We start from the raw sequence: 14,930 nt of genomic DNA, 5'->3' as shown, positions 1-14,930 counted from the left end.
GATGAGTTTGCCAGAACTGCATTAACATACAGTTCAATATACGCTCCCCCCTCAAGAAAGGGTGTTGTATCTTTTTCCTTTTTAAAGATGAACACCTATAGATGTGAATCTGCCGTCATGTTTCTAACTCAGAGGTGCTGTATACTAAGTCAACAGCTGCCGTAAGTGATGCCCTTTGTGGTTCAACAGCAATGATACCAAACAGCATAAATCAAACACGATTGCTTAAAGTACCAGTTCGCCCATTAAAAATTATGCCTCATGGCATCTCTTATGGGGCAAGAGAAATTAGCACTAACACCTGTTCATATTAGTAAATGCTAACATAGGTAGTTATTAATTAACCATATGTTAACATCATTTTAGATCACATAGGTTAGAATGGGAAGTGGCCAAGGGATTCCATTTGTACACTCTATGCCAATATTAAAAGATATCAGAGGAAATAACATTGCTAGATTGTATCATGGTACCACCTCATTATTTTGTCACTGCAAGAAGTTTGTTCTTTCTTGTCGTTAGAGTGCTGCTTACAAGAGTCAATCATTTGCCGTATTACTAATCCTCATCTTTAATCATTAAGTGGATATACAGGAAATAAAGTAACTGGGCAGATTAGATGGACCAACCGGCTTTCATTTGTGTTATCTACTATGTTACAATGACTAAAGAGTATAATGCAAGGAAATTAAGTGTGTGTTCCATGCTTAGAACATACTGGGTCCTCCTGTGAGAAAATACCCAGAAGACATAATGGAAATACTTCAAGTCCCTGTCCCCAAAGCCTAGAAAATATTTGATATAATGCAATAGCTGGTGTACTTTTTTTTTTCAGTACTCTGAAATGCTGTCATAGCTATGATGTGCAGATTTACTCCTGTGTGTAACTTTTTTACATCCCCCTTACAACAAATATCACAGAATAGAGGCTGTTTTTAGACTAGAACAAATGATTGACCCATCAGTTTTCTCAACAATATGCCTGTTCCAGTGAGGACTGTGGAATTCACTCCAATGCATACAGAAGCAGGAGCTGAATTAGCACTCTAATACATGCAACTGCAGGTCACAAGTCTGTCATCCCAGTGACTCATGAAAAGGAAAATTTCAAATGCAAATGCCAGGAATTATTTTCAGAAGGCTCTCTGGTTTAATCGGGGATTTTTGCTCTCAAATCTAATTGACCAATCAGAACAAAGAATTTTACCTTCTGTTCACCAGCGTGGACGACATCATCAGCACCATGCAAGCCACATGACAAAAGTCATATAATACGCACGCACATGATTGGTTGAAAGGAAAGTGGAGGTCACATGAAAAATACAAAAAATTAAAAAACTGATGTAAACAATGGTTAGGATAATCAACGACCAGAGTTACAGATTAAATAAAATGCAAACAAAATTCAGTATCTCTACATATAAGACATATTCTGGAAGGAGGGAGAACCTGGAAACCTATGTATACATTAAAAAAAAAAAACAACAGAAATTAATCTTACAGAAAAAGCATTTGGTTATGAAACACCAACAAATGTTAATCAAAGCTGTGAATTAATTGCAATTAAAAGGGTACCAGAAAAAAACATGTATTTTAGTGGCAAATTGTTTCACTGAAGTTTGTTGCCCAAGGAGGCTGCTGCAGAAAGATAACGTAGGAAGGTATTTGTTATTACTGGTAGTTTCCAGTTCAGGGTCCATTAAACACATATTTCAACTCAACATCAATACAGAACAGGTTTCTTATGGGAGAGGGATGGGGAGGCAGAACAACACAATAAAAATTTTTACATCAGTTAAAAGAGAAAGCTGGGAAGCAAAAGGATGACATGCTGATTGTTGCTGACTGTTCCGTCACCGCTGGTGCAAAATGGATAATCCTAGAAGCAGGAGGTGCTTCACGTTTGAGATAAGATCACTGGAGAGCCAGTTGAATCAGACTTAATACCCAGTCAAATACCTGGCTGGACAACAAATATTGCTTAAATTTATCACAATAGTTCTGAAAGGTTAAGCTCTGCCCTAGTTATGAAGATACATAATAGTTCTCATTCAAAGAGCTGGGAAACCGGTGCTGGGTTTTACTGCTTCATTTTCAAAGGATGGTCATAAATATGAAATCCATTTTTTTTCACATTTTCTAACAGGCGTTCCAGTGACAGCATTTGTACAATTACACCCCTAAGGAGAAGCCCACCTTGGAAATGTAGCAAAAAAAACAAAAACAGAATTATCATGTGTATCAAAGGCTCATAATGTGTCCAGAATCAAAAGACCAGCTGCAAGTAAGGGGAAATCCACTATCACAGTATTAATCAGAAGACAGAAAATATTTGACAACAACTATAATTAAAGCACCATTTATGTTTCCCAGTGAACATTAATCCTGCTGTAGATTAAAGTTCCCTGTAAACAATAAAGGGTCCCTTTTACTATGCTGTGGCCTTAGCGTTCCCTTATGCAGGCTTTTCCTGCGTGCTAAGGCCATTTTTACCACAGCCTATTTTCTATTTTTTCTAATTTAAAACAATTACTGCGTGAACACTTACCGACACCTATTTTGTAGGTGGTAAGGGCTCATGTGGTAATCTCCTGTGCTAACCAATTAGTGCAAAGTAATGTAGCTGCATTAACTAATTAGCGCAGGATCAACCACTCTCTGCCCTCCTGAGTAGAAAAAAAAATATTAGTGCACCAATTAGCACACTCAGACTTGGAACTTACCAGAACACACTTGAGCGCACAGCCATTTTAAGTTGTGGTAAGTGTGTGCTAGTGCTTACCACAGCTTAATAGATACACTTAGGTAAATAATCTACCCTTTTGCCTGCTGGAACTGAGTTCCTGATAGAGGAATCTCAACTGTGTTACCTAAAAACATTAAATTTGAGTATGCTGAAATCCAATAGCTGTTAAAATTCTATACACACTCAAAATGGAGAAAATAAATGCAATCCAACTTTTCCCTGTATTTTCTGGATGGCCTCTAAACCCCAATTTCTAACTTGTCTTGTCATTGGATTTGAAAGGCAAATACAGCCGAATTACTCACCTGTGAGTGCACTAGGGAGTGACATTATTCAACAATGCTGACATGGACCCTGCTCTCTCACAGCTTAAGAAGACTTTCAGGTATGCATACATTCACATACAGAAACTGCATTCCTCTTCATCTCAGTCTGATACTAGAGCTTAGGGGTTGACTCCCCAGGATGAAGAGTGTGCTTGCACACATGATTTATCCTGCCTGATACAAGTAAGCGTCTTCACTATCTCCACTGACAAGCAGAAGGAAATCAGCTATACTAGTGGGGAATCCCAAAGCTGAGGGATGAGTCTAACAAGTCCAGTTTAATTTTTATATAGGTAACCAGTGAGGAGGTATTGCCCTTCAATTAAAAAGAACTGCCTGACCAAAAGCACCGTCTCTCCAAGACTGGCTGTGATGTGAACATGTGAATAGAAGCCCATGCAGTACCTGTTTAGGATTTCTTCCAATGGAATAGGACAAACGCAAGTGAAAGATGAAACCAGTGTCTTTATCTTATCCTGGAGGGTAAACTGAACGATGTAGTCTGCTAGTCCTTTTTAGCACCACTTTTCCCAGATTGTTAGAACCAAAAGGAAACAAATTAATGTACTGATTAGCGCTAGGACTACATACTTTTAGGTAAAAAGCCAGGACTTACTTACCCTCTCACTGTAAGCATACTGTTTTGGAAAGAAGATGTTAAGGACTATGGGCCACTCTATCTGAAAGGATGACCACCTTGGGTAGAAACATAAATTAAGCTAAGCTGAGTCAGACCAAAGTCTATTGAGCACAGCGTCATGTCTCTGACAGTGGCAAAGTGCCCAGAAGATCCTAAAAAGTAGATAAGAACATAAATTTTGGTTATGTCCTTACAACCAATCTATGGTGATAAAACTGGAGATATGGAAAATATGACACCTACACCTATAGTTCACTGACTCTGTGCACCAATGTGACAGGCCTTTCCAAGTGAGACATTTAAGAGGTGCTGACTCAATAGATTTAAATAGAAAATTCTTAAGTTGAGTCAGCAACACATTTAGGTCGCAAGAAACCAAAACTTTGGCATGCTAGAGCACTCTCATGAACTTGGCAATCAGTAAAATTGAGGGGTCCTTTTACCAAGCCGCACGTTTTTGACATGCCCTGAGGCCCTCTTTTACTGCAGTGGGTAAAAGGCTGTCTTTTTTTTTTTGTTTTTTTTAAAGAAATGGCCATGCAGCAAGTGAAGCACTTGCATTGCAGCCATTCTGGAGGAACTAACCCGGTGGTAGCTGGGCAGTGATTACCGCCGGGTAAACATCGGTGCTACAAAAATTAAAATAGTTTTGTAGCGCCAGACGTGGCACGGGCTGGGAGTGGGAACTACTACTACTACTATTTAGCATTTCTATAGCGCTACAAGGCGTACGCAGCGCTGCACAAAAATAGAACTACCGCCGGACTGCTGTGGTAGCCCGGCGGTAGTTCCAGATTAGCGAGCGGTAAGCCCGTTTTGGGCTTACCTCCACTTCATAAAAGACCCCCTGAATGACATATCTGCAGATGATAGGCAGTTACAGCACTGAAGGAGGTGCTTGAGCCAGATGTAAAAGTGGTTAAGGTAATGCGACAGTTTTGCGGAACTACACATAAAGAGGTTTAAGCCTTCGAGGAAAGGCTAAAGTGGCTAGGGTTCTTCAGCTTGGAGAAAAGACAGCTGAGGGGAGATATGATAGACATCAATAAAATAATGAGTGAACTGGAACAGGTAGATGTGAATCGCTTGTTTACTCTTTCCAAAAATACTAGGACTAGGGGGCAAGCAATGAAGCTACAAAGTAGTAAATTTAAAACAAAAACATTTCTTCACTCAACATGTAATTAAACTCTGGAATTCGTTGCCAGAGAATGTAGTAAAAGCAGTTAGCTTAGCAAGGTTTAAAACAGGTTTGGCTGGCTTCCTAAAGGAAAAGTCCATAGACCATTATTAAAATGGACTTGGGGAAAATCCACTGCTTATTTCTAGAATAAGCAGCATAAAATGTATTGTACTTTTTGGGGATCTTGCCAGGTACTTGTGACCTGGATTGCCCACTGTTGGAAACAGGATGCTGGGCTTGATAGACCTTTGGTCTCTCCAAGTATGGCAATACTTATGAACTTTGGTGCAACATAACATGAATCTTGTCTACTTGGAACTATAAATGCTCCTCCCTGGGAGATCAAAGGGATGAAAATGGTGAAGGAATTCAAAAAGGTGTGGGATATACACAGAAGTTCCCTATATGGGAGGAGGATGGAATAAATATATCTCCATTCAAAGTAAAGCATAAAAGATTCACATGAATAAAAGAAAAAAAACCCAGAGAGCATAGAGGAGGTAACCTGTAAAGAGCTGCAGGTGCAACCTTGGCCACCTTTCTGGGCAGACTGGATCAACAATGTTGGTCTTTATCTGCCATCTGCCGATCTGAGATTTTCCTCTGTTTCTCATGAAAGGTAGGCCACACTAGAGGGCTTCAGGGTCAGTATCTTAAAGACTCCAAACTTACAAGCCCAAAGGAAAATCCATACATAATGGATACAGTTGGACACATCATGATTAGCCCTGAGGCAGCGGTAGCATACCAACTGGCCATCTGTGACAGACCTCTGCACCCCACAAAAGCACTTCTTGAAGTCTGGAATGGAGTCCACCATGGGAAAATGGACGGTAGTGAGGTTAAACTCAATCCTGGAACAGAAGGAAGGAGAGGGCTATTTATGTATGGAACAGAAGAAAGAATGCAAAGACAAAAAAATGGAGAGGGTCAGAGGGTTTCTAACTCATAGGGTAAAAAAGCAGTGGACAAAAAAACCTGTCCGGTAACACAGTGCCAAAGGAGAGAACAGGATCCAAGTCCATGCAAACCACAGATAAAAATCAAGCTGAGAGAAGTAGGGAGGCAGCATCTGTACAGGAAATGATGCATTGATGGGACATACGCAGAAAGACCCTCTGATATTTTTAAACTCTAAGATAGCAAGGTCTGTGCCAACATCGCCAGCTGATGTCACCTACTAGTGTGGCTGACTAAAACCTACTGGTTGACAAAGAATTAAATCCAAATCCATGAAGGTTTACCAGATCCTCAAAAGGCATGAGGCACCACCAGAGCAGAGAACAATCACCAATCACAGAACAATTTTAAAATTCTTAATTAAAAAGCTATTTCCCGTATCTAAACCTACACAGTGCACTACAGCATTATCCAGACTTGGGGGTATTTAAACTTTGCCAGCTTCTTTAAGTAGGCCAAGATCCAGAAATGGCCAGTGAAGGACAATTATTCTGAAGATCAAACAACAGTAGATGTTGGTTTTAAATCCCTAACCCAGGCCATGTTTGACCTGATCACAACTGATTTCATACATCAAACTTCTGTCTGGATTTTGTAGCAGAACACTGTGTATGTATCTGTCTGGAGGAGCTATCCAACCACATCATCATCACTAGAAATAATAGGTCAACCTAAAGTTTTGCTTTGATCAGATGAAGGAAGTGTAGTTCTCAAAAGCTATCTCTAAATGTATTAATCAAATTAAAAAAAAAGATTCACCTAAGCCTGTTTTCTTTCTTTTAAGCAACCAATTATAATAATTCAGTAACTACAATATTTTATCATCATTAGAAAGTGAATAAATATCATATCCATTTTCAGTTTCATAATTTTTCTCTTTTTTTTGAAAACAATCTCCACGCCACCAATTTATTACAGTATTGATCTCCAGATACTGAGCAACAAATATAAAACCAACAGATTTCAAAACTGTGAAAATACATGTAATGTTTAATATAAACAAAGCAAAAGTAAATACATAATTATGAAAAGGAAAAGTACTAAAAAGAAAATCTACTGTATTTTCTTTCTTTTTTTTTTTTTGTTTGCAGCTAAATGAATATCCTGCCTGTCTATCATCATCGCTGTAGCCAATCAGAATGGGAACCCTAAAACAATGTTCTATTAGATTTATGATACCTATTACTGATTTATCTGTAGAGTTTGCAAGGACATGCCATGCAACAATACAATCCCTGCACCACATTAATCCAAGCCTCATTTATGAAACTCTTTCAGCCTGAGGTTAGGCCTTCTGAAATAGTCATTTAGGTTTCTTAGCATATCTGTCTGGCACGCGTGCTAAAAAAGATGTCAGTGCCTTATCAGATAGGAATATTTCTTATTTTGCACTGCACGCAATCAAGGGTTATTTGAAAAAAGACAACAAAGCACATTTCTTCAATCTGTAGCTATGATCAGCTGTACAAAGTAGACGGAGCATACTTACCATACATAGAATTAAATACCCTTAACCCACCTAACAGACTCTGCATCTGTAACGTTGTGGGATTGTTTGTTAAAAATCTGCTAGCATTATGTAGCACAGAATCATTTACTATCTTAGCAACACACTGACTCAGAGCTTCTGGTGCTATAGTGCAATGAGAGAGATAGAGCTGGTCAATTATGTTACTCTCAAATGGCACCAAATTAGCGTCCCCCCAACTTAGGGCTGATAGTTTTTGGCACTGTTAGAGTAAAAGAGAAACCAACCCGCCACATGGCTGATGTTTTTCAACATCAACCACTGCTTTGGGATTCTTTTAAGCATTCACTACATCCCTACTAAGCTGAAAAGGAGGAGCATGCTCCAATTATATCATCCAGGTGATCGTCATTTCCATTATGACAGCAATAAGGCTCAACTTCAACAATCAAACCAACACACTCTTTATGAGCCATTTTCTATAAGTGGAGTAGCACCAATTTCCACACCCAAATCTGGGTGCCAGCTGAAACTCATGCCAGTGCCCAAGTCATCTCAATTACCTCAGCTCTTCCACTTCAAGCCCAAAATAATGAAGCAACGCAATAAACAAAACAAATCTGGGGATATTATGACCATCTGTCTTCCCACTCCTTCCAATGTGAATGTCACCAATGGTGTTCACAGACTATAAAAGGAGGACCCACAAACTAAATTGGTGATTCGGGCAAGATCTAATACTATCTGTATGAGTGCAAATGTAGTTTATATCCTTATGTGACCATGCAATTTAGTTAACGTAGGCCGTAGTGGGCATCCAATTAAGATTAGGCTAAAGGAGTACCAAATTGCGCATAGTGACAAATACTATGCAAGCTCCAACAGTACAATATTGGATAGAATACGATCATTCAACTGCTGACATAAAATGGAGGACAATAGATCAGGTAAAAGTTGGGGAGGGAGAGTGGTAACTGAAACATTTTTAAATCATAAAGAGGAATGATGGATTTACACTATTAAACCCCTGTTTACAAAGCTGTGCTAGCAGATGCCACATGGCAATGCTGACACAGCTCACTTAAAATGAATGGGCTGTATCGGCATTGCGATGTGGCTTTGTAAACAGGGGGGTTAGTCCGGGAGGTTTGAATACAAAAATAGAACAGGCATCATTGATTTGGAATGGGAGGATTGTGATAGGTGGGGACATAACAGCTGATCTGTAGAGTATTATAAAAAGAGAAACTTTGAATGCCACCACCATCTTTGGTTTAGAGATGAGCTGAGGTTAATGTTGGCTGCAGCGTAATAAGGTAAAATCTGTAGGGATTAAGAATTTTAGAAAAGTTGATATATGAACGTTTAAGTAATTAGGCAAATTAATAATAAATTGAGTTGTGCATTTTTAGGGGAAGGTCCTTAAGTTATCAGGCGAAACAGCCTATATTGGACATGAGTTTCCCCAGGCTGTGCTACTAAGCTAAGTGAAAGCTTTATTTAAAGACAGTTAAATGTTTTCAATGTGAGAAATGTATAAACTTAAAGAGTATGATAATTAAAGACCAAAGACAATGATGGCATGTAAAGTTTAGGGCAATGAGATTCTTGAGCCCGGACTAATGCTGCTGAGGTCTGTGGAAGGAGTGGGAAGACAGGTGCCCAACTCATGGCATTTGGGTGCATAAGCTATGTTATTCTATAACACTGTACTCAACTTTTTAGCATACCACTGACCTTCCCATGGTCACAGCCGCTTCTGAGTTGCGTGCTATGGGACTTAAGCACCCGGTGTTATAGAATACCACACAAGTACTGCGTATGCAAATCCAAATTACTGCCAATTAAATTCATTGATTGTTAGTGTCAATGAATTGACAGTTAACAGCTAGTTAAACAGTTTGTGCATGCATCTTGGATCCATGCCCAAATTTGGGTATCATATATAAAATCTGGGGGTATATGTGTATATATGCGCATATTCTAAATAGTACTTATTCCCCTTCATTCTATAAACTAGCATGCACATTTTCATACTAAGCATGCAAAATTGTGCACGCAGGATACAGAATATAGTAACATAGTAAATGATGGCAGAAAAAGACCTGCATGGTCCATCCAGTCTGCCCAACAAGACAAACTCATATGTGCTACTTTTTGTGTATACCCTACTTTGATTTGTACCTGTCCTCTTCAGGGCACAGACCGTATAAGTCTGTCCAGCACTATCCCCGCCTCCCAACCACCAGCCCCGCCTCCCACCACTGGCTCTGGCACAGACCGTATAAGTCTGCCCAGCACTATCCTCGCCTCCCACCACCGGCTGGCTCTGCCACCCAATCTCGGCTAAGCTCCTTAGGATCCATTCCTTCTGAATAGGATTCCTTTATGTTTATCCCACGTATGTTTGAATTCTGTTACCGTTTTCATTTCCACCACCTCCCGCGGGAGGGCATTCCAAGCATCCACTACTCTCTCCGTGAAAAAATACTTCCTGACATTTTTCTTGAGTCTGCCCCCCTTCAATCTCATTGCCAATTACACACGTTAGGTGATTGGCATGTTAGCCACTCATTGGTACTAACAACCAATAAATGCCAATAATCAGAGTTAACTAGCACTGATTGACACTAATTTGTAGTTACACACATAAGAGAACTTAAGCCACAGGTCTGAAACAGCGTGGAAAATCTATAGTGCATAACTGCAAGGAGGGCAATTTCCAAATTAGCATGCTGCCATTACCACCTGAGCCCTTACCGCATCCTATTTAGAAGGCAGTAGGGCTCACGTGCTACTGGTGATTGGGTAGTGTGAGACAATGTGCCCGTGCTCCCTGATTACCGCCAGGAATGCCTATTCCCCACCCCCATGTTAGAAAATAAAAATTATTTTCTAGCACAAGAAACAGCGCACAGCAAACCCAGAACTACCTCAGGGGGCCTGGGCGCATCCAGCAATAATGCTGTTTTGCCATGCACTACCTGCATAGTAGCCCTACTACACCTTCGTAAAAAGAAACTCATGCAATTATTCTTTTCACCTTAAAAAGTCAGACAAATAATATGAATCTTTCCTTTCTATTTCCCCCCCCCCTTTAATATTTCAGATGGGGTGTGGGTGTGTGTGTGTACGTCTCTCTCTCTCTCTTTTCAACAGTAAGTATTTTCTTAGTGGAATTACATTACTATTAAATTTAACTTGTCATGCCATCGAAAACACAATTAGTTGCAGGGCAACCCCAAATGCTTTGTTAGGCTAATTACCAATTAGCAGCAGAAGTTTAGTAATAAGAGATTAGATTTTTAAACTAAGTTTATGAATGATGCAATTGGGCTAGCATTCCATCATCTCCAAGCGCTCTTATTCATTTAGCTCATCTGGCGTTCAATGCAGGAATTGGGCATAGAGAATGCAAATTATTTTATTTTTAACAAAATTGGGGATAACAGGCAAAGTATTCTGCACCAAAGGCCTCTGGGAAGACAGGCTGTGTGTACTCACGAGGCAGCTTGATGATTTCAGATGTAGTGAGATGAGTTGCTATGGAAACATGAAGGATAGAGACAGGACACAGAAAGGAAGTAAAGCATGAAGATAAATCATCAAATTAGAAGATAATGAGTAAGAAAAGATGGTGAGGGCTGTAGAAAGTGCTAGACAAGTTTCATAGTTTATTAACTTGTGTGTGTATGTATAAATAAATGTGTGTATATATTTACACCCCCCCCCCCCCCCCCCCACACACACACACACACACATACACCCAAGCAGCCTGCACAGTTAAATCATACTGGTCAGGTGATTTCCCAGATTTTCCAGCAGCATATAACCAGACAATGCTGCTGAAAGATCTGGGGAAACTGTTGCAGCACTCCCTGTTTAGTGCTGGGGCAGTCTAAGGGCAGATCACGAGTGGAGCTGGGATGTACCTGATTAACGGCAATTTTCAGACCGCTAACTTGTAAGTGCTTGTATAAAGTTAGGGCAGGAAAAAAGCTGTCTTAATTTCATCTGTCAGTTATCCAGACACCAGTCTAAATATCAGCCAGCACATGGATAACTTTCAGTGCCCAGCCAAGACCCAGATATTCAATGGCCATGTTGGTCAACACCAATGGCACAGACTGAGGAAATACAGCTTTTGAATACAACTCTAAGAACACAGACATAGTGATTCCATATCTTGACAGAGTTCCTATGAATTTATGTAACAAACTAGAAAGGAAAACAATTGTTCATATGGGAATCGCTTGCTTCTGCTAACATTAAGGTAATGGGAACTGTCAGAAAGTACTAAGAATGCATGATATTAACCCTGCAAACTCACAATGTCACTATTGGGTATCTAAGGTCCTATTTTCTGGCTTATTACCAGAGGCAAACAGCAGCAGCACTCAAAATAGAGAAAATAAATACAGGGTTCCTGGTGCTAGGGCCAAGCAATAATGCACTACTTCAACAAAGCTAGAGGACTGTCTAAGAAGGCAGTTCAAGTGCCATGCCACCCCTGACCAAGTCACAGCTGCAATGAAACAGCTTCTTGAATTATACTCCAGCTATAGAATTCATTGCCTTGAGGTTATCTGGACCCAGCTTCGATAACAAAGTTGTAAACATTTCCCAGTGGGAAGTATGAGAGGCACCTACAACTCCCTGACATCTCTCACATCCTCCCCATCAACCACCCTGAAAGAACTGGCTTCTGTTCCAGAACCTAGTCCGCTGGTTGCCACTCACTGTACCTGGAGGGTTCCCTCTAGCGTCCCTGAAGTGGCCTCCTGCCGAAGATGTCTGAGAACAAGTATGAGACCTATCCTCCAGATGTCCGGGAGTCTTGGACTCCCCTAAATCCTTAACCAGCTTTTCCAAATCCTCACAACAACCATTCTTTGAATCGTAACTAAAGTATACCTTAGAAGCTATGTCTGCTGACCAACTTCTGAGCCATAGAAAACATCTCTCAGCAACTGCCAAGTGCTAAGGACTTTGCAGACACCCTGTCCAGATCATACACTGCATATGCCAGAAATGCTGTACCTACAGATTCTACACAAGGTTGATCTGGCAATCATTCTGCCCACTGAAAACAGGCCCTAGCCACATAACCACCACAAGTGGCCACCTTCAAGATCAACTCAGATACCTCAAAATAACTTTTCAGAACAGCTTCTATCCTGCAGTCCTGCAACGCTGCAACTCCTTCCACAGGAATCGTAGTCTTCTTAGTCACTGCCATGACCTGCACATCTACCTTGGGGACGTGAAGATTCTCCTGCTCTTCAAAGGCAACTGGTACAATCTTGCCATAGCTCTGCTGATTCAGAGACCAGCGTCCAGGGACTGCCAGTCAGCATCAACCATCTCTGCCAGATCTTCGTGCACTGGAAAGGTTGTATATAGCTTCCCCCTCCCCCACTAGAAGCAGATTTCCTTTCCTAGTTAATGGAGCCTCCTCCTCTGACAACCTGAGAAATTTCAGCACCTGATAAAATAGTACAGGTCTTCTGAAAATGTAGATCTTCCCCCAGAGAGATAGCCTTCTCTGCCTCCTGAAGATTCTCTCCCCATTGATCTTCCCTGTCAAGAATGTCTTCCCTAGGGAACATTGAGCCATAGATCACACTAAATCCAAGTTCGCCAGGTCTAGTGTGCTAGCCAAGCATTGCATTTTGGTGCTCGAGGGTCCCTCAACCTCCTAGGCCACGTATACATCCACCTGTGTTGGTAATGACAAACCTATCTTCAAACAAATGGCTTGATGAAAAAGCAGGACAAATTCAAGAGAAAATGGAGACTCCAACAACCTTGATTCCTGCAACATAAGTAAAGGAAGCTTCTCAACAAATACTGTGCCATTATTGAATCTGAAGTGGTGAAGGTTCCCTCCAAAAGGGCTTCTCCATGCTCCTCGGGTCCGACTCTCCTAGTGTTATACTGCTCTGGTGGCACCCAAATTGACTTGGATCTGCTGTCAGAAGACCCCAGGGATCCTAATTCCCCTCGCTCCTACTCAGCACAAACATGGTAAAGGCCACTGGACAGAGTCATATCTCAGCGAGCTCCACAGATCACACACCAGTGATCTTGCTCTGTCAGAGCAGTAACGTCTCCCAGCAGGGCTTCTGCATATGCTTGGCTATTCAGTGCACCCCACTGCACACACCAACCTCTGCACCTGAAGATCAGACTATTTTGGGCAGTTTTACTTCTTTTGTTATTGTTGGGGATTTTTTTTTAAATGCTGTTAGCAGCTGTTTAGTTCTTCCTCCAGAGACGCCAAAGGAACCCCTCCCAGGGTGAACTGGGAAGGAAGCCAAGGCACAGCTACAGACATAGTGTGGGTGGGGAGGACCCAAAGTATCGTAGTGTACACTCTTGGACTAAGGGAGAAGCCAAACAGAGCCTATACATTCCAAGGACCTCAGTTCAGAACAGCAAATGCTTGCTTGAAACTGGAACTATTTTTCTTTTTTTTTTGTTTGTGGGACAAACCCAGTGCACTCTAACAAGACCTCACCTACCATCTGCTGGAGAGTGAGAAATATTGGGCTGCACAGAACCTTTAAAAGGTGATAATCATAGATCCAGTAGTTCTCAAGTCTCCGTAAGAAAGCATATACCCTCCCTTCAGGAATGGAGAGATAAAGAAATGAAATTCATTCTTTTAAATTCCTTGCTGTTTGAATTAATAAATACATTCTTTCAATCAGCACTTCCCTTGTGATAGCATAAGACCTATAGAAATAATCATCTAAATTTGAGTCTGTCTTACAAGTAGCTGCTTCTTTGTCTCTCTCCAGCCTCCCTCCATGGGGAGGTTTCTGACATTATACAGGTATGGAGATAGAACAGTGAGGCCACCTCTTTATCTATGAACAGAAGAAAAGAGGCCAAAGCAATCAATGAGGCAACACCAGCTGCAATGCAGTTATACTCACTATCTGCAGAAGTGGAATGGGAGGTAGGGGTAGCAGGATGCGCTACAGGAAAAAAAAAACAATATGAAAAGGGATTATGATCATGAGGGCATGCTTACTGAAAAACGGGAAGGCAAATCAGCCTAACTATACAAGATGCACATTATGGAGCAACTTAGCAAGAAGTAGTGAGGATGCATGCCATGGGGACGTGTGTGTATGAATGAAGAACAAGAATTTTGCAAAAAGTAATGTATATAATAAAATGCATTCTGATTCACTACAAAAATGGAAACAAACAAAATTAGCAATTATTAAAAAAAATGGGTACAAGCTAACACATATTAATGTTTGGCTAGAGGAGGGCAGTTAAAATGTACTACCATACTGACTGTTATTGCAAGTATTTAGGGGATAAGCAGTATAGAATGTTTTGTACTTTTTTGGGATCTTGCCAGGTATTTGTGACCTGGATTGGCCACTGTTGGAAACAGGATGCTGGGCTTGATGGACCTTTGGTCTTTCCCAGTATGGCAAAACTTATGTACTTACCTGTTTGGTTTAGATGACTTATAGTGGGACATTATTAAATTGTGCATAAAGAGGGGGGCACGGGGTCCCAACACATATAGAGTGGTCCCTGGAGCCCACTCACCTGGGTGTGTGGATGGGCTTCTGTTGGTTGCT

The 14,930-nt window shown here is 40.9% G+C and overlaps 1 protein-coding gene across 6 annotated transcripts in view; it reads right to left on the bottom strand.

Annotated features, from left to right (window-relative positions):
* NCAM1 (neural cell adhesion molecule 1) overlaps positions 1-14,930 on the bottom strand; it is a 533,904-nt gene that overhangs the window by 115,778 nt on the left and 403,196 nt on the right. For 3 of the 6 annotated variants that reach the window (XM_030220520.1, XM_030220521.1, XM_030220523.1), the window contains exons 16-18: positions 14,265-14,306; positions 10,828-10,866; positions 1,208-1,210 (exon numbers count right to left, since the gene is read on the bottom strand). The exons of the other annotated variants lie outside the window; for them this stretch is intronic. In XM_030220520.1, coding sequence (XP_030076380.1) covers positions 1,208-1,210; positions 10,828-10,866; positions 14,265-14,306 — 84 coding nt within the window. The remainder of the gene's footprint in view (positions 1-1,207; positions 1,211-10,827; positions 10,867-14,264; positions 14,307-14,930) is intronic. 6 annotated transcript variants of the gene reach the window in all.

This window comes from Microcaecilia unicolor, chromosome 12, assembly GCF_901765095.1.
Source record: "Microcaecilia unicolor chromosome 12, aMicUni1.1, whole genome shotgun sequence".
NCBI classification, from domain to species: Eukaryota; Metazoa; Chordata; class Amphibia; order Gymnophiona; family Siphonopidae; genus Microcaecilia; species Microcaecilia unicolor.
This window is presented reverse-complemented; position numbering and strand designations above follow the sequence as displayed.